The following is a 24,306-nucleotide window of genomic DNA, read 5'->3' as shown; positions in this document are numbered from 1 at the left end:
GGATAACTAGCATGATATACTAGTCATTAATGACCATTCTTTTTTTTATTGTGTGTGCAAGACTTATTTAAAAAAAAAAAAAAAAATCTATTTAACCACAGTAAAAGTGACCTTGGAGAAAAGCTACTCTTGTAATTAAAATGATTTCTCAAACTTAAATGAATAATCAATAGTAAAAGGAAAAAAAATTGAAAGCCACAGTAACTATTTTAAACATTAACATCATGTTCACAATTTCAAATTATATTCCTTAATGTTCACTGTGATAACTTGCATGCCTTTAAAATTGCACTTTTTTGACAGTTTCTTCCTTATTTTTATTTTTTCTTACTACTCATACTTCCCCTTGTTTCCTTATGAGTGTTTTCTTTCTTTGTAGATATGCTCTTTTCCCCATTTTTACTTTAAGAGGTGAAACAGAGACAGAAGAACTAAATTCAGTCATCATTTAAATAGTTAATTCAGGCAGTAGCATTGTCACTTAACATGACTGCTTACCAGGGAAGGGATACTGTATACATTTAATGCTTTGTTTGTTCATTCCTTGTAATGCTATACTTCATAGCAAATACTTTTGCCATTTCCCCTTAATGGTTTTTGGATAGATATATTTAACCAAAGCCTTTAAAAAAAACCAAAAAAACAATCTAATATGTCGGGAACATGTACCTGTATAATAATTGTTTCTAATTGCATTTTAATCAGTAATTTGAATCCTGAAATACATATTCACAACTTCACAATTCATCTGTTAACACATTAAACTTGTTTTCTCCTGTTTCGTTCTTGGACATCTTAATGAAAATTTACATTTTTTTAAATGGTTTCTGGTTTTTTGTCAGTTCTTCAGATAAACTTGGGGATATGGTTCTTCAGCTGGCAAATTGTTGCCCTTTTGCTTATCATTTTGCTCAAACATGTTATCTCTTGACCTCATTCCCATCTGACAATTCTTCACTGTTATTATTGAAAGGGAGAGATTGTTTTATTTGTTGCTTGTATGCCCCAAAACTATGAGGAAGTACATGAAAAATGCTGGCCCTGAGTAGGAATTCCAAATCTGTTAATAATTTTGTGCATGTATGTTAACGTATGAAAATGTAGAATTTGGTAATGCATTATTTTGTAAACAGGGTGATAAAATTACTATGCAATGTCTACATCTATTCTTATAGGAAAAAAATAATGCAAATAAAGGCTGAATAACAGTAAGCAGGTCAAAGATTTTAACTGGCATAAGTGGTAATTAAAGTGTCTGTACAAAAAGATGTTAAATGTTTTAATTTCCATGGACTTTGTTAATGCTATGTTTTGCTATGAATTTCCTGCACTTTGAATGTTGAAGTAACTTCTTGCACAACTGATAACGACAGATAATTTTTCATCTAGTAGATACTTGACTTTATGTAGCATTATTCAAAGTCCAGCAATGTAGAAGCAAACTGCTATCTTCCATCTGGAAGCTAGCTAATGCTGCCTGTTGATTTTTTGTGAGGATAAGGGAGATTACTTTATGCTTTTGTAAAGTACTATTTTTCATTGTACATGAGCGAGAAAGGAGGAAGAGACAGGCATGGAATTCAGTAAGATATTTAGATAGCAAAAGAAAGGTTTGATATTTATTGACCTGTAAATAATGACAAAGGTATACTAATGTATTTTTAGCATATACTAATATATCTTTGAAAAGGGAAAATATGCAATGTGAAGGAGTGTTATTTGTAGACAGTCTCTTTTTTTTTCCTCCTGTTTTTACAGCACCAATCTACAGATACATGGATGCCTTAAATAAAAATAGGAGCATCTAATACTTTTTCAGACAGTAACCATTTCTGATTTTAATTCTTGTTGTGCTAGTGCAGCAGAGCATCTGCTCTGAAAGTATCGGAATTTCTTGTTTGAATATTACTGAGCAGAGAAATGGTTTTATGAATATTCAGGAACTTGTTTTCTGCTCTAGCTTTAGTTCTGGTTTTGGTTCTGGAAGCTCCATCTGTTTGTTAGCTGTGGCTCTTTAAGGAGAAGACTGAGAGTGTTAGGCTAACAAAATATATATTTTCCCCATCCTCACCTGCTTCTCAGGTAATTTCTGAAAGATGAGCAGTGAGAAGGGGCAATATGCTTCTATTCTCTGCTGAAAAATCTGTGCTGGGAAATTGAATGCTTTGGAGTATTCTGAACTGTTGGAAATACAGAAATTATTTGAAGAAAACAAAAGGTTTTCTGGTCTAGGTTCTAGCTTTTGTTTAGTTTGTGGAATTGTGGTAGTCTCAAGCATTTTTTTAAAACTTTTTTGCGTTACATCTTCAAGAAATTTTGACTATTGTAGTTCATCCGTTCATGTCACAGGTGATGTGATGGGGTAAGCAAAACAGTAAAACAAAGTCATCGAAGTTGCTGTTGATTTCTTTAGATGCAAGAGGATGTCAAAAGCATATGTTAAGAACTTTTTCAAAAAGTTAAGAGATGATTTTTAGTAACAAGTTTTTAATTTCCATTTGGAAAATGTCCAAGTCTCAGAATGGTCTATTGTCTCCTCTTTTGTGGTTCTTTACGAACTTGGACACTCCAGTTGGTTTGTGTTCTTGTATTACTCTAATGCTGTTGAAATCAGTGATAGATTTGAGTCAGTTTTCCTTTCCTGGAGAGTTACTTGAACATGGTGAAACGGCTCCAGTAGCACTTGATCCTCACATACAGTTTGTATATGGTGACCTGAAAGCAGAATTCTACATCTGAGACCCACATGCAATAAAGTATTGGGCTTTCAGTTATCAACAGTTTTGGTGGTACCCTAAATATTTGGTACCCTGGTGGTGAAAACTCAATAAAAAACATAGCCTGCTGTGTTTTAGGGAGAAAGCCTATGTATGTATAGGGTAGAATTTAAATCCTACACAGTGAATAATGAGGAAACATAAAAATTGTTTAATCAGTCATAAAACATTTTTTGGATCTGCCTGCATAAAATCACCCCATAGAGCTGTGGGAGGGAGAGGCTGACTTTATGTAATGTTTAAATTATTTTTGTAATTTCTTATTTTGTCCTCTTCCCCCATTTCCTTTTTGAAAAGGCATTTCATATAGCAAGAGTCCATGGCAGCTAATGTGTTTCTTGTCTGACGTTTGTTTTCAAGTTCTGTTCAGGAAGAAAAGATAGTTTATCCAATGGTAGTTGAGAGAGCTAAATAATGCATACAGATCAGTGTGTGTGTGTGTATATATATGCATCATTTGTTTGTGCCTGCAGGATGGGTTAGTAATAATTAAGACAATGTTCATTGTGCTGAGACAGAAAACAGTAAATTATAAGTAATATGTATTCATACATTGGTAATTTTTAAGTTTCTGTGCATGCACTTTTAAGTCATAGACAACTGGCCACTGAAACATTTCATTATAAATTCTAACGAAAGGATTTTGCTTTTTACATGTCAAACCATAGTTAAATTTAAGTACACTTTCATTAAGATATTTTTCTTATCTTAACAAGATAACATTAGGTGTGGTTGTCAGGCTCTTAAAAATATTTTTGCTTGTTGGTTAGTTGCTATTTGCCCACTTAATCATGGATTTGAAAAGGGCTGTTCCGATTAGACGTAAGAAAATTCTTCATAATGAGAATGGTTAAACACTTAAGAGTTGGATGATGAAATGATGAAATCTGCATCCTTTGAGGTTTTCAGAACTTCACTGGACATAACAGTGGGGCAGTTGATCCAATTTAGTTGTGGTTTGAGCCAGAAGTTGGACTATGTGACCTCAACACATCCCTTAAAACCTAAGTTTTTCTACTATCCTAATCTCAGTTAGTCGGCTTCCCTGATAAATACAGGGGAATCCTCATTGCAGTGTTATTTAGATTTAAGAGAAAAATTTTTCTCTTAATAGGTTCTCAGTGTAAGATTACTCTGCTGCCTGACTTGTGGTTTTATTTTTTATAATAATATAATTATAAATAATTTATAATAATGTAGCTACTGTAGGATAAAAGATGTACCAATGAGCTAGAGCTTGGGGAAGTTGTAATATTACCCTAACTGAAACCCTCTTCTAACGGATTTGTTTTGGACAGATTTTCTTTTATTTGGACAAATAAATATCTATAACTGTATCCTGTTGGTTGAGCTTTGCCAAAGAAAATTATTAAAATCAGTGGCTGAGATAATTAAATTCCCATTACTAAAACTCAGTAGTTTGTGTAAATGTGTGAGTGTTAAACCAACAAAAACTTTAAAGTCAAACACAAGTTTGTAATGATATTGTCTCTCCCACCTCTCTTTTGTGTGAGAATCCTAGCAGTCTGCTGGTTTAACCACAACTGTCATTTCTTCATTTAGAAACTGTCCTAGATCCTGGAATCCTGGCAGTTGCAGCAGCCTGTGTATCAACATCTTTTACTGTTTTTGAAGAGCTGCCAGACATGTCAGCACCGTGTTAATTTTGAGATCTTTAAATATCTCTTTTTTTCGCAGTTTTTATCTGCTAATACTTTCTGATAGATGAATACATAGCTAGTGCTTACTAATGACTGCCACTGAGAGGGGGGAAAAAAATGCCAGAGATTCCCCAACTGTTGTAGTTGCGGGTCGAGAAAATGCTAACACTTCGGACATTCAGGGTGTTTTAAAAAAATTACGTTAGTGTGGTGGTTCATTAATGCTTTGCTATCTTTTTTACAAAATACAGAATGTACATTGAATGAGTTTTATGAAAACAAGAGAATTGTTGGCATTTCTTTTTTAAAATAATTTATTAATTCTAGTGTAATTATCCTTCTGGAACTGGTATTAAGACCTACTAAGGGGAGAAAAAAAAGCGAAGAAAAATACATAAAGAATAGACTAGTCAGTTTTTATCAACTAATCAAACAAAATGTATAAACAGGTTGTGGAAGTAGTAAAACTCTTGCTTTTAATTAAAAAACCATATTTTTTTTTCCATTGAAGCAATGGATTTAAGAAAGCAGTGTATCAGGGACTACACTTTGAAAGTAGAGATCACTGATAATCTAGACTAGTGGATTTCCAAGGCATGTTGTCAAGGTTTTTCTCCCTGAGTGTTTTCCACAGTGAGATTTTAAGTGGGAGTTACGTGATTTAAAACTGAAATTTAAAATATGAACAGTGTCTAACTTTTCTTCCCTATCCCAAAGACTGATGGTAATAAGTGATGAATAACTGTTAGTATTCCCATATTTGTCATGGTCTTGGTACTGGGTTTATAAGCCTGCTGAAAGAGGCTGAAAAACATTACAGTTCTTCAGGTTCCTGATACTACTTTGGAAGCAGTTGGCAGTCCCCGCCACCGTACAGGGCAAGAAAATAAAGTCGAGATAAGAGAAGTGTGTATACGTTATAGTTTTATTGAAAACTAATTTGCTGTACTGCAAGGTAAATTTAAAGTATTTAAAATATTTCAAGTATTTAAAATGTTTATTAGGTATGGCATTGAAGCGTGATCCATGTGCCATGACACTGTCTGTTGTACCGTGATTTGTTAATCTGGCTGCAGGAAATGCTATTGTGAAATCTTGGAATGAATTTACATTTTTGCTCATGCATATCTGTGTGATGGTAGATGTAATCCTCTTGTACTGTTCTCTTTCGGGCAGAATTATTAATATTGTGGTAGATTTAGGAGATGTTTTTCTACTTTTTGCTTACCAAAACATTGCTTTTAATTGAAATTACTAATTTTCTTTTCAAATGCAGAACATTCACGTAATACCAAAGCATGAGAAATTTTTCTTGTAGTAGTAAGTGCCTGCAAAGTTTCAAATAATAGTATAGTAAAAATCTGGGATGAATAAGGAGGTAGAAATAACTTTAGCATTCATGCAGTGATAAAAGTTTGTTCAAAACTGTAGATGCTGGCAGATGCTTTCTGTGACCTTTCAAATTAAGCTGTATCTGCAAAATACCTCGAGTTAGGAGTTAAAACTCCTATATCACTTGTACAATTAATAAAGCAGTTTAATGACATAGTTACTTTACATTTCTCCTTGCAATCTTCTATTCTGGAAACTTAAGATTTAAAAATCTGTGCTCTGAGTTTTTTCGCCAGCTTTATTTGGGATTCTCAGCCAGCGCTTTGCTTTTGTTCCAGTAATATCCGTGGAAACTTCCAATGTTGTGTCTTTTGTGTATTTTCAGGATCTTGATTTGCTTCTTTTGGTAGATGTTGGGCACTACTGAAGTATTTAAAATTGGGTAGGCTGAAGAAGACAACACTGTGCTAAACAGTATTGTACTGTGTAATGAGTAAATGTTACACCCTGAGCAGCTGTAATCTATTTGGACGCTGTGACAAAGTATCTTTGACTAGATACCCTTTCATGTGATAGGAACTGATAGAATATTTAAAGAAATACACATGCTGTTTATATACCTCTTTCAAAATTTGAAAATCTGTATTTTAACTAGAAAGATACTATGTTAGAGAAGGTAGAAATACGTTGTATGGGTTTTCTGGGCAGTTTTCAAACAAGTTGAGACAAGTGTAGCTTCATGCATGTGTATCTGTTTTAAAGGGTAGTTTGTGATAAATGTAATGTCTTAATTTTTCTCCACAGGGACCTTAAGAACAACCTTATTAGTACTATAAATCCAGGAGCTTTTCTGGGGCTTTCATCTCTGAAAAGACTGTAAGTAGTATATCTAACTAGTCAGTTTAAATAAAACAAACAAAAAACCCCTAAGAGTAGAGTAAGTCTTAGGTTCTGAAAATGTAGACAGCAAAACTATTATATATTAGAAATTGAATACGTATATACTGTCTAAATTTATACATACATATATGTATGTATAAAACAAAGTCTGCTTTCAGTCATAACTGAAGAACATCCACGGCTTGTGGCTTGGCGCTCTCACTTGTTCTTACTGACAGTCTCTTGTATTATTCCTCCCTTTTTGTATTTTGGTGACTTGAAACACCACTGGGTGAAGGTTCATTCAGAGCTTTGATGCCATTAAGTCTTCCTTTGTTAAATGTTAAACTCATGATTTTTTTTTTTCCCCCCCAAAGGTCGTAATGGAACACAGAGTCCCTTGCTATTAATACTACACTGAAATTACAGTGCTGTTAATGCTGCTTTATTGAAGGTTGTGCCAACATTCGCATTAACACATTTTTGGGGTATTTATACCTTGGCTGTAAAAATTCTGTCCCAGATGAAACTTGAAAAACAAGACCTCAGCATGGTGACCTTTTTATTTCTTTTTTTCCTTTTGCTTTTTTTAAAAAACTCTTCAGATTTTTGGAATATCTGGGACAGCCTTTAAGTCTTCGTGATTTCGCCCCCCTGCCCTCCAGCCTTTAGTCAGCATACAGCTTTCCTTCTTAAATTTTTGTAATATCTATGTTCATTTGTCACTGATCAGATGATCTGGCTCACTTAAAAGGAAATTTTGTTGGTAATTGCACTTCTGAAAACCTTAAAAACAATGCTGAAGGACCAATTCTGGACCATTAGTTCTTACAAGCTTAATTTTTCTTCCTTTAAGTAGTTTTGGTAATACCATATACTGTACAAATATGAAAATTTACTTTGTAGTGATTTAAGCCAAGCCCATTCTAAGGGGTTTTACTGGTAAGGAAAGGCTGATTTAACTGTGTATGGGCAAACCATTATTACTTGAGAAATGGAACAAAGACTCACATGCATGTGTTTATACCCACATAGCAGTACTTCTGGGGTTTGCTGAAAAAGACTAAATGTATATATAGTGCAATCTGTTACTCATGAATTTTAGTTGAAATACTTCTGTTTGCAGACTGTATGCGATTTGGAAATAAAACAGTTTATTCCGATTTTTTGCTTTTTCGTATTTATAGAGACTTAACTAATAACAGAATAGGCTGCCTGAATGCAGATATATTTAGAGGACTTGTCAATCTTATTAGATTGTAAGTACAATTTTGTTGTATATAATTTCACTTCTTAAGTTTTAGTCTTATGTAAGTTAACATTCTCTGTTTCTATGGGACTAGTTTAAGCATGCACTTGAAAGAGATGCAATGTGGCTATAATTGTGGTTTGTTACTTGGTAGCAAGCTTAAAAAAAAAAAAGGGCGGGAGGGGCAGGAGCAACCAAAACCATACCACTCAGTGCTCTGTCTGCTTTGCAGCCATTTTCCAGTTTTTTAGAAGGCATAGTGGGGGTTGGAAGGGGGGAGAATAGGAGACTGTACAAAATATTTTCCCTAGAAAAATATTTCAGGGTTATAGAATCTTTTAATACCTGTGCCTTTTACCATGGCATCAGTATGGTTGTGTTTTGCTTGCTTTCTTGCGCGTTTTGCAGTTCTTAATTTAATTTAAGAAAATAACAGTAAGATTACGGAATGTTTTTTTGCCCTGGTTTTTTGCTGCTTGTGCAGTGCTTTCACTGATACAGAGAAAGTGGGATGTATAATATTTTTTAAAATTATTCTGCTAGATCAAACGTGCTTCTTATAGCATGTTAATAGCAACACACCAATTCACTGTGAACGACAAAGTTAATTTTAAACTTCTCGAAATGTACGCTTGACATGTGCTAGTTGTTGCTTTAAATAAAAATAAAGTATGTGCTTTTAGTCCTTCTTCCCAATCTTAAAATTCTTCAGCTAAAAAAGACAGTTTATTTTAGGATTTTTTGCTAGGCTATCAGACCTGATTATTATTCTTACAGTCTTGTGAACTATGACAGAGTGTAATACTAATATCTTGTAGGTTTTAAAATAATGTTATCTTGAAGAGGGATTTTTTTTTATTTCAAATGTCAGTTGCTTAAGCATGAGTTCAAATCATGATACTTTCATTTCTTAGGAATCTTTCTGGAAATCTGTTTTCTACACTTACAGAGGGAACATTTGATCATCTTGGTTCACTAAAGTCTCTGTAAGTACTTATTGCATGTAATCTTAATTTGCATGATAACTTGTTTTATTAACAAAAACCATTTTATATATGCTTGTTGGTACTACAGTTTTGCATTTTTACTTTTAAACCTCAAAACAGTGGTTTCTTTATCTGAATAAGTGCATGGGAAATGTATGTACAGATATTTGAGTATTTAACTTCCTTCAAAAGATGCTCAGTATTTGTTACGTAGTTCTGAGGACAAAGCTATACTGGCATCTGGGCTTCTGAAAGTTTTATTCTATATGCATCATTTATTATTTTATATTAAATAAATAGCTTTTTACACCTTTTTTAACAAAGGGAACAAATACTTCTAAGGAAGACCTTAGCCCTTGAAGAACAGTATAGTTTTGTTACAGGTAACAGCGGGTACATCTCAACCTCATGTTCTTTTTCTCTCCTTTAATTTCATGAGAGTTGTAATCTTGTGTAAGGAAGAAAGTAGATGAAAAAAATTATCAGTGCTGATGATTAGCATGCATTTTTCCCTGGTAGTCATGACAGTTGTCTCACTGCACTGGGACTTTCGCAAAAGCTCTGACTTCCAGCTTTGACACAGAGTTAATTTCTTGTTTATAAAGGGAAATGTTTCTTTTCCCTCCTTCAGCTTCTTTCAATTGTTTGTAAGTTGTTATTCCTGGTGTTTTAATTGTGTACATAAAGGTTGCTGTCCAAGAACATCACAGGTCTGACAAGATAACGTGGATATAACCGTTGCTATTAAAAATGTGTGTGTCTGGAAGAATTCCTGTGAACAAAGACCAAGTGGAGTTTCACAGGAATGTTGATTTAGTGTTTGAAGTGTTCTGCCTGTGATGTTTTGTTATCCTCTAGACATTTCCAAAAAGAAAAATAAATTATGTTTTCACTAGAGGTAAAAAAAAGTGTAGATATAGTGGTACATTTTGATACATTTTTAACTGTTTCTAAACAGATGAAATATTTACATTATCTTTTAATTTAACTGACTACAACAGACACCTATGGGGGGATTTGGTATGTCTTTTTAGTAAGAAGTATTAAATTATACAGAGAATACTTTATGAATCAATGAAAAGCCTTATATGATTTTCATATAAAGCAGAAAAAAACTGTCATTAAAATTGTGTGAATACTGGTTCTGAAAAGAGAGGTGAGAGGCTATTTTTTATATTTCTGTTGATTTTACTGTTAAAGCATTTGATTCCTAAAACGAAGCAATAAAGTGTGTTCTTAAGTTATGGTGATGCATATTCAAGCAATTCCTTGTTATTGCTCACTTAAAACAGCATCCTGGCCTGTATCAGAAACAGTGTGGACAGCAGGAGCAGGGAGGTGATCGTGCCCCTGTACTCGGCACTGGTGAGGCCGCACCTCGAATACTGTGTTCAGTTTTGGGCCCCTCACTACAAGAAGGACATTGAGGTGCTGGAGCATGTCCAGGGAAGGGCGAGGAAGCTGTTGAGGGGTCTGGAACACAAGTCTTATGAGGAGCGGCTGAGGGAACTGGGGTTGTTTAGTCTGGAGAAGAGGAGGCTGAGGGTAGACCATATCGCTCTCTACAATTACCTGGAAGGGGGTTGCAGAGAGGTGGGTGTTGGTCTCTTCTCCCAAGTGACTAGTGACAGGACAAGAGGAAATGGCCTAAAGTTGTGCCAGGGGAGGTTCAGGCTGGATATTAGGAAAAATTTCTTTACTGAGAGAGTGGTGAAGCGTTGGAACAGTCTGCCCAGGGAGGTGGTGGAGTCACCCTCACTGGAGGTGTTCAAGGAACGTGTGGATGTGGCATTGTGGGACATGGTTTAATGGGCATGGTGGTGTTGGGTTGATGGTTGGACTTGATGATCTTACAGGTCTTTTGGAATCTTAATGATTGTGTGAGTCTGTGTAAATAACGTAAACTGTTTTCATCAAAGAAATTACTAGAAATTTTTTCATGCCCAGGTGTTAGATGTTCCTCATATTTATGGAGAGGATTCCTTTTCTCGTGGAGTGTGTACTTTTGTTCTCAGACCACAGCTTGCAGAGGATTAGAGTATCTTCCAATACACAGTGGCAGGCAACTCCGCTGTGTTCTGGGGTTTGACTCCTTGTTGTCTGTGTTTCTGTCACAACGGAGAGGCATTGTACAGCTGTTGATGTCAAGCTTTCAGACCTTTGAGTGTTGTATTTTGTCACTGTGAATACCTATTTTGTGTTACAGAGAATTTCAGACTGATTATCTTCTTTGTGATTGCAACATACTGTGGATGCATCAGTGGTTAAAAGAAAGAAATATAACTGTACGTGAAACTAAATGTGCCTATCCCAAGTCACTTCAGTCACAGACGGTGACTGGTGTTAAGCAGGAACTTCTGACCTGCGGTAAGCACTCCTGACAATTGATACTTATTTTCTAACGTAATCCATATTCTGTTAATATTAGTGAACAGACTTTTTTGCTTTGTTCTGTTTCCCTGAAATTCAGCGCTTATATGATAGTGGTAATAATGATTCTTTTTCAAAGGCTGATCTTTAGTCATGATTCAGTGTTGTTTGCTTTTGGAAATAAATAAATTGGTGATTGTGGATATTAGTCTGTAGAAACTAAGGATGAGTAGCAGTCTCTGGCGATAAACTCCTTTTTCCTGCTAATCCATATTTTTCAGGGATTTTTACTTAAACTTCCTAAGAGGAACCAGAAACTGGTTATTTTTTTCCCAAAGTCTAGCTATCTGACTTTAATCCAGGCCCAAATTTCTGAAGTTAAAAGGTCTTCATTTTATGACTTACTTTCCTACATGGTGATTTTCTTGTTAATTAGCCGCCTTCTTGTGATGAAACCATGACCAACTTGCTTAACTTCTTTGTCATATTGGAGTCATTCTGTCTGTCAAAATAGTAAAACATATGTATTTGTGATTTTGAAATATTAATAGTGAGAAATTGTGAAAAGATAAAATGCATAAATATATTTTTCATTCAAGTTTATTTTTACTCTTTTGGATGTGGGCTAGCAAAAGATTTTTGAAAGGTATTACATTAAAGGAACACACACTTTGAAAAGGAATATGATGAGAATTTGTATTTTTCAATATCTGATGTAGCAAATGTAGTTTTTATATAAATCTTGCAAGATGCAGCTTACAAGGAGGTTATATTAATAATTGATACTCAGTGTATTTTTCACCTCTTTTGAAAATAATGTATATAACAGATTCTTGCTACTAATTGTGGTTTTATTTCTTGACTTCTAGAACCGCCACTTGAATTACCATCTTTCTATATGACTCCATCTCACCGTCAGGTTGTCTTTGAAGGAGATAGTCTACCCTTCCAATGTATGGCTTCGTATATTGATCAAGACATGCAAGTCTTGTGGTATCAGGATGGAAAGATAGTGGAAACTGATGAGTCCCAGGGTATTTTTGTTGAAAAAAACATGATTCATAACTGCTCACTGATTGCAAGGTGAATCCAAAAAGGGAAAATATATTTCCCACTCCTTATTTTCTGCTCTGATTTAGTGACTACTTCCATAACCAGTAAGGCCCTCTCAGATCCCTGCTGAGTGAACGTATGTAGACAGAAACTTCCCAAGTAGGGAAGTAGTCTGTCACTTCACACATCTCTTAAATTACCTGGGTTTGGTCACTCTTGCTAACTGTCAAGTTTGAGGAGGGAGGTCTAGAGATTTGATTAGTCAAACCCACCTGCTTAAAACAGGGTTAGTTAGAGCAGGTTGCCCAGGACTGTTGCAGTTAGGTTTTAATTATCTCCAAGGGTTACCCAGTGCAGTTCATGTAAAATATGTTTGTGGTAGCATACATTTGTTCTCTTGGAACATTAAAATTATGAAAACAAGGCATTTAAGTGAACTACTCATGGATTCTTTCCTCTTCCTTTTGAGCACACCACAGTTGGTAATATTGAAGTTCTCCAGCAGAGATCTATAAGTATAACTTATTCTGCCTGCAGCAGATTTTTAACTCATTCAGCATCTACAAAGTGGTTATATATCCTGTAATTGTATTAGTAAATTAGGGTTTCTAACTTTATCACAAATTATGCGTTTGGGAAATTATTTTAGTTTGGCCTTTCTGGAACTATAAAAACTTTGTGTTGAAGAGCAATGATAACACTTGGGGAATTTGGACTTCTCATGTTGTCTTTCTGAAGTCAAGGAACTTTTTCCCATGGCTGTTCTTTTCTTTCCTACCTTGGCAAAATTGAGAGCTAGAAGAATAGTAACTATTTCTCTGTTAATTACAATACATTTATTCATAGATAGCTCTGGTTTTGTAAGATCACTCTCAGTTGTGTGTAGTTGGTTGTTTTTTCCATTGTCTTTCTGTACATTATTAATCTTTTGGTAAAAGTTTATAAATTTTATTGCAAGACTGTTGGGTTTTATTTGTTTATTTTATCTTCTCAGTGCACTGACAATCTCAAACATTCAGGCTGGCTCCACAGGAAACTGGGGTTGCCATGTACAAACCAGACGTGGGAATAACACAAGGACAGTAGACATTGTGGTCTTAGAAAGTTCTGCGCAGTACTGCCCTCCAGAGAGGGTTGTGAACAATAAAGGGGATTTCAGGTTGGTAACCTCAATTTTTTTTTTGGAGAAAAGTCCTTTTAATTTTGTTTTTAACTAAGGTATTATGTTTTAAAGGCACCTATGTGGATGTTCATTTGTAAATGATGTGTAATAGATTTTTAACTGCTCTGAACTAGTATGTGTTGAAAGAAGTGCACACAACTATACCATGAAATGTTAAACTTTGAGCCTGTTAACTCATGTCTTTGGAAGAGATGGAAAGTGAGCTATGATATTTGAAATACATAAATAGAATTATTAGAATAGAGTAAAACTTTTTAGACAATCTGTAAGTTAGATTTGGACGGCATAGTGACAGGCGGGGTTTCCACCAGCTTATCATTCTGTTTTTAAAACCCTCCTACTCCCATATTACAAAATCACTATATAGGAAACACGTAATGGAGTTTTTTTCCCCTGTGAGTATCAGAGTAAATAATGAGTGGTGCTTCCTTTTAATGATTGTTAGGACTGTAGTGGTAGCTTTGATGTTCCATTGTGTTGGGTATTGCAGAGTATTTTATCTTTTGTTCTTACCTCTTCACCTTTTTTCCCTTTCCTGATCTTTCTGCTGCTGGTCACTCTAACAACACATTACTCCTGGAGGTGCCAGCTATAACAGATAGCTTCTGTATAGATTCTCTATATGTAAGGTAAATTCCCTTTATAACTACACTGTGTTGTACCTCCCTGCAGTAGCTTCTACTGAGAATTAGTGTATGTCACAGCATATGTTTTCACTACCTTTTATAGGGTTTCTTAATGTTGTAATAACTGCTTTTACCCACTCGTTTACTTCTGTTTTTCTTATGCTGCTTGGCTATGTTGATCTTCTGCTTGATCATTTGTTTACATTTATAAACTTTTCTTCCTTTCTCTGTGTACATTAGGGTTCTTTAAAGTCGGCTTCTTTCTGTACAGCTAATCTAAGACCATAAATCTTTTATTTTAAGAAATGAAAAGTAAGTTAAAGCATGTTGTTGGGACATAGTTTTTCGGGGGAGCAAAGACAAGCTTTCAGGTGCAGAAGGCCTTCTCCAGCTGTAGCAAAAATTCAGGTAAAGTCCTGGCTGAGAGCATTTGTTCTGAGTTCATCTTCTTTATGTTCATCAGTTGGACAATTTGAGAAGAAGGGTAGCTGGTGTCCGAGTATGAGGAACTATTAGTAAGTGAAGTAGTGTTAAGATCAATTGCTGCACAGAGGCAATTTGGAACTACTAAAGAGCTTTGCTTTCACATTGTGAGAAATTATTTATATGAGAAACCTTGTGTGTATCCTCTTTTTACACTGTGGTGGTTTCAACTGCAGGGATGAGCATTACATTAGAAAATGAGAACGTCCTGCTTAAGATAAAAGGTAAAGAAAGTCAAGCAGATGCATGCTGTACTCATCAAAGAACACATCTATTTAAATCACTTATGCATTTTTTAATGATACAGGTGTGAATCGTTCTTCTTTGATTTGCTGTTAGAGGTGAAAACAGATGGTAAAGGCTTATTTCAAAGTGTTTTCCATTAAATTAACCTGTGCTGTTCAGTGACTGTTCAGTGTAATAGGATTTACCCCTTCTGGAATTCAGTAGAAGGAAATAAGATTTCAGGAAATGTTCAGCTTATCAAAATGTTCGCTATGTCTTGGTTTAGTGTAACATTTCCACTTGTAGTTTAGGTAGAGTAATAATAAAGAGTAATTTTTCACCTTTGAGACCATATGGAAATAAGACTTTGACTAGTGAGAAGATGGTTCTGAGCAGATGGCTGTAAATGATCCTAGGTGAATTTGATTTTATAGTTTTTTTTTTTAGTTGGAACTGGTTAGTCATTTCAGCTTGGAAGTCGTTTCAAAACTGGCATCTAGGTTTTTACCTCTTCAGAGATGGGATAGCAAAGTGTAGCGAAGGAGGATGTTTGTTTTCAATGTCTTTGGCTCAGTCATAGTAGTTTAACATGAGTTTATAAAGATTAGGCAAAAAGTGTCTTCATCATAAAGTCTTTTTTTTTAAATTTAGATAGTCTTTTAAGTGTTACTCAGATAATATCCCTGAATATGTTACAGTCCATGATTAAACTGAAAATATAGTTTGCATGTTAAAATGTAGCCTAATGCTTCTGCTTCAGTAAATCCTTCAACTGTTGTGTTTAGAATAATTTTATGCTGGTAGTTGATAGAATTCTTTCTTACATATAAGAATTATCCTTTTGAAAACTGTTACTCATTGGGTATAATTAATCTTGAAACTAATTGTCATGCTGAATTTAGAGAATTACTAAAATGTAATAAGAAAAATATTAGACTACCTGTAAGCTAATGAAATGATGATATAAAAACTCATTGTAACTGAAAGTTATTGTTGGTTTAAAGAAATAAATGCTTTCAAAACAGAATTAATATGCATGAAGGAAAGGATTCTTTTATAATCTCATGGTCTGGCTTTTTTTTCCTGAAATGAAATTACAGTACTTAAATGTAAATGAACCATCTTTTCCCCTACAGCTGTCTACTCTCATGTATATGTGATAAATCTGGAGTGCCTAATTATAAACAGTGATGAAATAAGAGTGTTAATAAAGTCCAAATTTGCACTTCTGCTAGCAGTTGGGTAAACTGTGAAAGATGTTCAAGCTTAGGCTCACAAGAAATTAAGAATGCAGCCAAACTTATGTAGCTTTTGTTTGCATGATGAGAATTTCATGTCATTAGTCACCTTTTGAGCCTGCTGGAGGAATGTCCTCTCTGGCTTCATGGAAAGTGGAGACTGCCTCATCAGCTCATCTCATACAGGTATTGGGAGGAAACAGTTCATGGCTGAGAATGGTCCAGGTGAACATAAACTTAGCAAAAGTAGGGAATAAGGGAAGTGTAGTTACAGCTGGAATCAATTCCCCTTTCTCATTCACCACTGGGCTGCAAAGAAACTTGTACCTGCACAAGGGGTATTGTGAATGGGAGAGGAAAGAGGATAATGGACACTGTTCCACACAAAGCACTACTTAGTGACACTGCATATTTGTGGTGTTTTTGTGTATGTGAAATTACAGCAGAAAGTTGGGAGTTTTAAATTGCCCACCTTTTATGTCTGGTTTAGTAGAAAGCTTTTGAAATCATTAGATGAATAATATATTAGTTTTATTAGTAAAGAGTTTCTCTAGATACCTAAATTTGTTATGAAGGTAGCACATTCACATGACTGTCTGGCACTGCTAGTATTCTTTTGAGAAGATCATGGTAAAAGATGATAAAATGCTGTGTAGAGAGATGAATGAAAAATAAATGCAGTAGGAATAAAGGGACAGTAACAAAAGGGAAAGAAATGGATAAAAAAATAGGGGAAGTGGAGAGAAGAACAGGGAGAGAAGGCAAATAATCTTGTGAAGTAGTTTTAAACACTGAAACTCTCACTTTTTTGCATTTGATGGCTACAGAAGTTCCAGAAGATAGATATATAGCTTGTTTAAAAATATAGTAATTAAAGCTCTTCTGAAAAACTTGTTTTTTTTATTTGAGTCCTAGTATTTCACTCTGGTTTCCCTTTTCCTAATTCTTTAGCAGTAGGTGTGAATAGTGAGGAAAGGAATGGCACATGCCATTTTTCAGTGAAAATATTTGTCTTGGAAGTTGTGTCATACAACATCTCTCAGGAACATGGGGTTTAAATTATCCTAAGGCCCTTTGGCACTCAGTCTGTAAGGTGATACCTTCAGTCAAAACTGAGCTGACCGCACATTAACTTAAAATGCTTTGGAAAAATAAAACTTTTATAAAACTGTAAAGACAGAGAGAGATATCCCTTTCAAAGTGGCATCTTTTTTGTATTAAGTTTCCACATCAATTTCACTGTTGATAAAATTGTTTTAGAAATGATGTTTTGGCACTGGAGTCTCAGTGTTTCTGGAAACCTGACTCTGCATTCTGGAAGCTGAGGTTTGAGTGTATTATGCAAGGTACTTGTGGGCTTGCATGTCTTCTAACAGCTGTGCCAGCTGATTTATTAGTTGTCCTCATCTGCCTGTTTTGGTTTTGGCTTCATTCTCTGAAGGCTTATTATGTATCCATAAGAAGTGGGAGCATAGAAGTAGCTCATCTTCTTGTTTTTCCCCAGTCTGTGTTGATCAGACTTTATTTTAATTGGTCCATACTTTCAGAGACTTAGATAAGTTTAAGTGTATTGTGTCCTCTTATCCCATCCTCCCTTCCCAGCAGATCCATAACTTGCTCTGTCTGTGATCAGAGTTGGCCAGACATGATCCAAAGTGATGTTTTTGTTAGCTTGCTGTGGCACATGAAATATTGCACTAAGGTCACTACTGGGATTGCAGCAATTCACAAAGGCTGTTGTGATTTTTCTATGGAAGATTTTTGTCCTTTATATTGGTTTTTCTTCTATACGGGAGAAAAGATGGTAAATAATATACATTACTGTTGCATAATCTATACCTATTCTTTGAATTAATTTATATTCTCTAAAATACCTGTATATAATTCCTGGCATTTAAGAACTGTGCTAATTCTTTTTTATTTTTTTCCTTCTTTCTTTTAACCACCTCCACTGCCACCAATTCTGGTGTAGGTTTTCCTTTCTGTTAAAGGTTGAATGGTGGCACTTCTTGTTAATTTCTTGAAGTGGCTGCTGAACCTCTGAATATAAATGTATTCATATTTGCTAGGCTGGATGAATCTCTGCTATGATACCTAAATAATCTTCTGTCTCTTCTAGTATTCAGATACTATGGTGATGGTCATAATAATTTCTTACCTAAATGATCTCACTACAATATGGAGAACTGATTTGTAATGCCAAAGCTGTTACAAAAGGTAGTAAAATTTAAGCCTTTGTTTTCTATTTTGGTTTGTTGTAATTATTGTCTAATCTTTTCCAGTAGATTCTTCACTGACTTTGAATTATTTTGTGGTTGTTGCCATGGCCTGTGCATTTTAAGGATGCCACTAGCAGCTATCTTTTAGTTGCTTGTTGCCCAAACCTAAGTAATCTCTGCCAAAATGGCCTGAAGTAAGATTCTTCTTCCATTACTGAACATACTGAAATTCTTCTGTTGGAGTTGATTAGGAATAAATAAGAATTTGAGATAGAGAAGACTTTCACTATACCCCAAAAGGTTAATCTCTTGCATCATTTAATATAATTGAAAAGTGTAGTCTTTTGCCTTGGTCCATCCTCAGAGTTGTTACCTTCTTTGTGAAAGAACTGATAAATCCCAGTGTCTTCAGTAAGAGAGGTTGCTTAATGGGTGAATAAGGAAGGAAAATGGAGCTGACTTGTTCAGTTTCTCTGCTTTGGCAATATAACTTAAATTTTTATTTCCTGAAATGGAACATTCTTCAAGGTGTTTACTTGAAGAACTTGACTTAATTATGGTACAGAAAGCCTGGGATGAGCATGTGAAGCTCTCTTGCTCTCAGTTTTAGTTAAACCTTATATGTTGGGTTGTTGGATTTGAGATACTTAAAATTAGGTATGTATGCTTTTTGCTTTCAAACTGTAAGTATTAGTGTTCTGAATGATAAGATACTGCTTATGCATATCTTAACAGGGGAGAGAGCCAGAAGCAGGGGCAGGCAGACTGACTGGCATTCCTTGTCCCTGTCCTTCTCTCAGCATTGCAGCTTAATTCAGGCGTGGTTACCTTCTATTCTTGTGTTTCCTTTGAATTGGTTCTGATCTCATGAACGATCAGTGCACTAAAGGTGTATTGCAATTTAATTTTCTGTATTTATTCTTTATTTCATTTTTATCTGTGTATATGTTTATACAGATAAAATATGGAGTAAAATTACAGAGGAGAGAGTTGAGAGAATGTTAGAAGTTTTTCTAAGTGCGTATTTCCACATATCTTGAGTGAAAGGAATTCTTTTCTACTTTCTTAACATTATGAACACTTTCTTTTCCTATTAATTTGTATTTGGTATTATGTTTGGTTGCAAAATTGGTCCAAGTGGTTGTACTGTTACTGTTTCTTAATTACTGTAAATGTAGTCTTCTGTTCATATCTGCAGTTTAGTATTGATATGAATGCAGTCATTTGAAGGTTACATTGATGAACAGGACAAGTAGTAGAAAGCCCTGCAAGCTTTCTATGTATTTAACTGTTTTTATAGTGTTAATATGGAATTTTTCATGAAGTAGGCGAAGGTGGTTTTTACAATAAAATATTGTAAACTATTTTTAGTAGTTTTATAAACACTTTTTCTCTCTACCTGCAACCTCATGAAAGAATTAAAAAAAGCATGCTAGCATTAGAACTTGTTTTGTTAATAGTACACAAATATGAACAGCTTGAAAATACTGGAGGCGAGCCAAGGTGGCCCTTTAAATAGTTTAGAGATGCTTAGTTTTGAGTGTCTCTTTATTTCATGTTGTAGTGCTTAATCCTTTTATTTACTTGTCATCTAAATTTGTCTAAATTTTTTTTTTTTGCTTTTGACTCCCCAGGTGGCCTAGAACATTGGCAGGCATCACAGCATACCTGCTGTGTACACGTTATTCTGCTGGCAGTGGGATATATCCTGGCAGCTCACAAGATGAGAGAAGAGCCTGGCGCAGATGCGACAGGGGAGGGTACTGGGCAGAAGAGGACTACTCCAGGTGCCAATATGCAAATGATGTGACTCGAGTTCTTTTTATGTTTAATCAGGTAATTTGTACATTTCTATAAAATCAAATTCTTTAATGAAAATCAAAGCTCAAAAGTCTGTTTCTCCTTTTTTTTTTAAGCTGCTAATGCTGGTTTTCGAGATGAATTATGGTGAACACATGCCTCTGAGTACAACAGTAGAACTTGTATGTTTATGTTAAGAGTTTGTTTTAATATCTATTTTGAGTGCCCCCAGATTGAAAGTGCAAGGAAAATTTTATTCTTTGGTGTACTTGTGTAAAGCATAAGAGAATGGTACTTGTCATAATTGTTTTTGTCAACTGGATGCCCTGTTTTGCCCACATGCTATAAAGAAACAAGGCAGGCTGAAGTTGTAATGGAGAACACCTATTTTCATTCTAGTAATAGAGAGTATGTATAAAGGTATTGTAAAATACTCCATAAAGCTTTGCACCTCTGGTTTAAGCTTGATGTTTTCCAGTGCCTACTGTCAAATCACTAGCATCTATGCAACAGGTGAAACTATGGAGATAGGAGAATGTTTGGTTTTAGTGGTGGGTTTTTTTTTAATAATACAGCTATGCCACTTCAGTTGATGATGGTAGTAGCACCGTCCATGTTTAACCGGCCATGGTGCTTGTCTGATCTCGGGGTAGGATTACTGTGTGTTGCATGTGTTCAGAGTGTTTCAGTGTGTGAGCTCACATTTGTTCAGAGAAAACTTCAGTGTGTATCAGAGCGCCACAGCCCCTAACTGGGACAATCAGGATGTAAACTGGTATTTGCCCTCTGGATGTCTCTGATTTATACATATAGTGAAGGCTTGATGTCCAGTGGCTTGGGCTGAATCTAGTTTGAGGCAAAAGCATTGAACTGCATATTGCGTAGATGGGTTGTTGCTGACTTGCTCCCTCTGTGTTCAGTTACTTACTGATTCAGACATAGCTTTTTCCTGCTCTGTTTCCCTGAGAATCAGTGAGCACTGGTGTAAGAAAGATGGAAAAGGTGGGAGAGAGAGAAAGAAAAAGGACTGCCTGTTCTGGTCCAAGATTAACTTAGGGCTTGACATAACTATTTGTGCTCTACTGCTTTACGTTCCTAGTGCTAGAGGTGCATGCTGTGTCTTGGTCACAAAACCATGTTTGAGGGCTGAAAATGGGGGCTGGTGGTGCTTAATAACTGGTTAGCAGGATCCCTTTGTTGTGCCGTTGTGGGACACAGCAAGTTTGAGTGTTTACTTGTTGAAAGCTTTGATGCTGCCAGTTTGCTTTTTCTTCACCTGGGAATTCCCATTTTCCTGCGAGGCCTGTAACAGCTCAACACTACTCCTGCCTGCGTACCGTAGCCCAGCTTTAGATTTGCAACTGCTCAAGAGCCTAGATTACTTCAGCCTGTTATAAATGCTTTTGGTTAGCCAGCATTTATCAGGTTGTGGAATAATGTTGCCAACTTTGTGTTAGGAAGTTTAAAATGTGAGGGTCAGACTGGTATATTCAGAAAAGCAGAAGTAGAAGTATGATTTCCATGTGTGAAGTAGATAATAGAAAGTTATCTGCTTAAAAATACATGCACACAGGTATGCTGCACTGAAATAGAGGTTTCAAATTTTTTTTTTAAGGGGGAAGTGGCATGTTTTGGTTTTAGGAGTTGTTTTTACTCATTAGAGCCTTCCTCTCTTTATGTGTAGTAGTCTGGAATTTTTAGCAGTATTCTGCACAGAAATTTATTGTCTCTTTGAGACTAATATTAAACGTAATAATATTGTGAGCATCTTTAAAGCCTTTGAACACAAAGGTAGTTGAGCTGTTTTGAACATTAGAACTCTGCCAAGCAATTTAAATCAAGTAGAGGTCTAAGATTGAAATGGAGTGAAACCTTCGTAACATTTATACAAGAACATTTATATTTCACTGTTCTTGTTTGTGTATCATATGGGTATAGTTTTAGGTAAAAAGAAACCCACATTTAGAGGAAAAGTTCAAAGAAATTATGCAAAATATCTGAATTTGAAAGTGGACTTTGTTCAGCGTGTGTTATGACTTTGAACTTTATTTACACTTTAAATGCATGACTTCTAGTGTTTTTGGAAAAAACAATCTTCCATTAATTGCATTCAAATCTATGTACAAGTGCTAAGACCAGAAGGGACAAAGATACAGCGTTTTTTTGTGACACATTGCAAATTCAGTAGGGCAGACTGGGTATCTGTACACCAAAAAATGGAAGGATGGGACATCTCTAGTTTTGATTATCATGGATGAACAGCATCTGAACATGAGCTGATAACATTTGCATAGCTTTCCACTGTACTATGTGAAATTTCCCATTTTTGGTTCCTGCTAGCTCAGGTATGTTGATGTTGCATACTATTTAGTGAAGAATTTTCCAGCATGGTGCTTGTTTCAGGAATGAAATAATGAGCTTTGGCATAGAGAGGATCCATCTCGGGTTTTTTTTTTTTGTGTGTGTTCCATTCCAGATGCTTTCTGTAATTACAGAATCAAGAGTGAATGCTACAGCAGTGGTGTGTTTTAATTTCTTTTGGTTTCTCGTGCTATAAAATGCCGTATTTTAGGAGCTTTGTGTTGTTATGCCTAGGCTTTGGTGAAAAGGAAAATAAACATTTGACAATACTGTCTTTTTTGCTTCTTTTCTTGGTGTGACACCTCTCTCACTTCTAATACAACAGGACAAAACCCAGTTTCTGGCTGCAGGTACAAATGGCTGGTTGTCAAGCTTGTAGGAAGTATTTTTGCTACCAGATAAGGTGGTAGTCCCTGGCTACTTAAAACACTGTGATTGCTGTGGGAATTGCTATCCTCTATGGGAAGATGCTTATTTATTAATTGAAGTGTTGCCTCTATCTTGTACTTAATTTCTACTTCTTCAAAATAGCTTATGTTTGTTCTCTATGTAGATGCCGCTCAACCTTACTAATGCAGTGGCAACAGCAAGACAGCTCTTGGCTTACACTGTTGAAGCAGCAAATTTTTCTGATAAGATGGATGTTATTTTTGTGGCTGAAATGATAGAGAAATTTGGAAGATTTGCTGAAAAATATAAAGAGGTAACTGGATAATTTGCCATCACTTTAAAGATAATCAAAGTGTTTGTCCTTAAGTATTCTGAGCAATGAAACCTTCTCAATGTTAGATGCAGGCACTGAGATAGTGGATTATCAGATTCTATTCCATGTTTTTTGTTTGTTTAGTAGGTTCCTGAAGTTGCTGACCCATGGTCACAGACTTTGCATTCGCGCTGAGATGATCCAGCATTCACTGAACCTGTAATGTGAGTAACACCTCTGATCAGCACTGGAGCAGGGAGATAGGTACAGTAAGTCTGTTTTTATTTAATATGGAGTGGGTCACACAGGTTTTCATTGGTATCTTCTTATCTAAAAATACAAATAATGAAAACCTCAGAGATCCTCTCAATAATGAATAAAACAAGACTTATCTTCTCCTCTCCCACCATGGTAGGCTGTCTTTATTCAGTATTGAGCTGTATCTCTAAGGTTTTCAGTATTCCTGTATCTTGCAGGGTATAAGATAAGACTTTAAAATCTTAGAGAACGCTCATTGTTGGGGAGAAAAATGTGAGTGGTTGAATAGTCCCACCAGTGGGCAGGAACTCTCTGTTTCACTGCTGAACAGAGGTTGTATTGATCTCACTGTACAGTGCATGTTGGGAAGTAGGAGACCACAATGCCTCAATTTTAAACTTGCTCAAAAAAAAGCGCCAAATTTCACCATCCACCCTCAGCAAACCATAAATGCTGGTTGTAAATTCTTTGCAGAACTCCTTGGAGAATTTTCAGTCTAAATCTGCTTTTTACAATCATAACTTGGATTTTTTTTGGTGTATTTTGGAATTGTACAAGCAGTTTGTTAAATGGGTGGTTTTGTACCCAGTCAAAAATAGAAACATGTTTTAGATTGCATGATTTGTAAACATTATAAGGATATTCTTCTCTCGTTGTGATTTATTGTCTATAGAGTGACACAATCTGGCATTACTTTGCCATGTTTGAAGATCTAAGTTAAATTCATAGGTAGTTTTGGTCTTAGATGATGTATTTTTTTATCTTAATCTTTTATCTTTGATTTGAAGTCAAACTTTGATTTGCTGATATTCAAGGAATGTGAGTGCAATTTCATTTATTTTTTAGTAGCTATTAATAAGACTTAGCTATTTCTTATTAGGGTATTACTCTACAAACTTTCTT

At 35.3% G+C, this 24,306-nt stretch overlaps 1 protein-coding gene across 1 annotated transcript in view; it reads left to right on the top strand.

Moving 5' to 3' along the window:
- The window catches only part of ADGRA3 (adhesion G protein-coupled receptor A3), a 57,235-nt gene that overhangs the window by 17,157 nt on the left and 15,772 nt on the right, over window positions 1-24,306 (top strand). Inside the window, exons 3-10 of the mRNA XM_059817679.1 lie at window positions 6,575-6,646; window positions 7,837-7,908; window positions 8,813-8,884; window positions 11,091-11,251; window positions 12,124-12,337; window positions 13,302-13,466; window positions 19,916-20,117; window positions 22,996-23,145. Coding sequence (XP_059673662.1) covers window positions 6,575-6,646; window positions 7,837-7,908; window positions 8,813-8,884; window positions 11,091-11,251; window positions 12,124-12,337; window positions 13,302-13,466; window positions 19,916-20,117; window positions 22,996-23,145 — 1,108 coding nt within the window. The remainder of the gene's footprint in view (window positions 1-6,574; window positions 6,647-7,836; window positions 7,909-8,812; window positions 8,885-11,090; window positions 11,252-12,123; window positions 12,338-13,301; window positions 13,467-19,915; window positions 20,118-22,995; window positions 23,146-24,306) is intronic.

Source organism: Gavia stellata, chromosome 5, assembly GCF_030936135.1.
Source record: "Gavia stellata isolate bGavSte3 chromosome 5, bGavSte3.hap2, whole genome shotgun sequence".
NCBI classification, from domain to species: Eukaryota; Metazoa; Chordata; class Aves; order Gaviiformes; family Gaviidae; genus Gavia; species Gavia stellata.
This window is presented reverse-complemented; position numbering and strand designations above follow the sequence as displayed.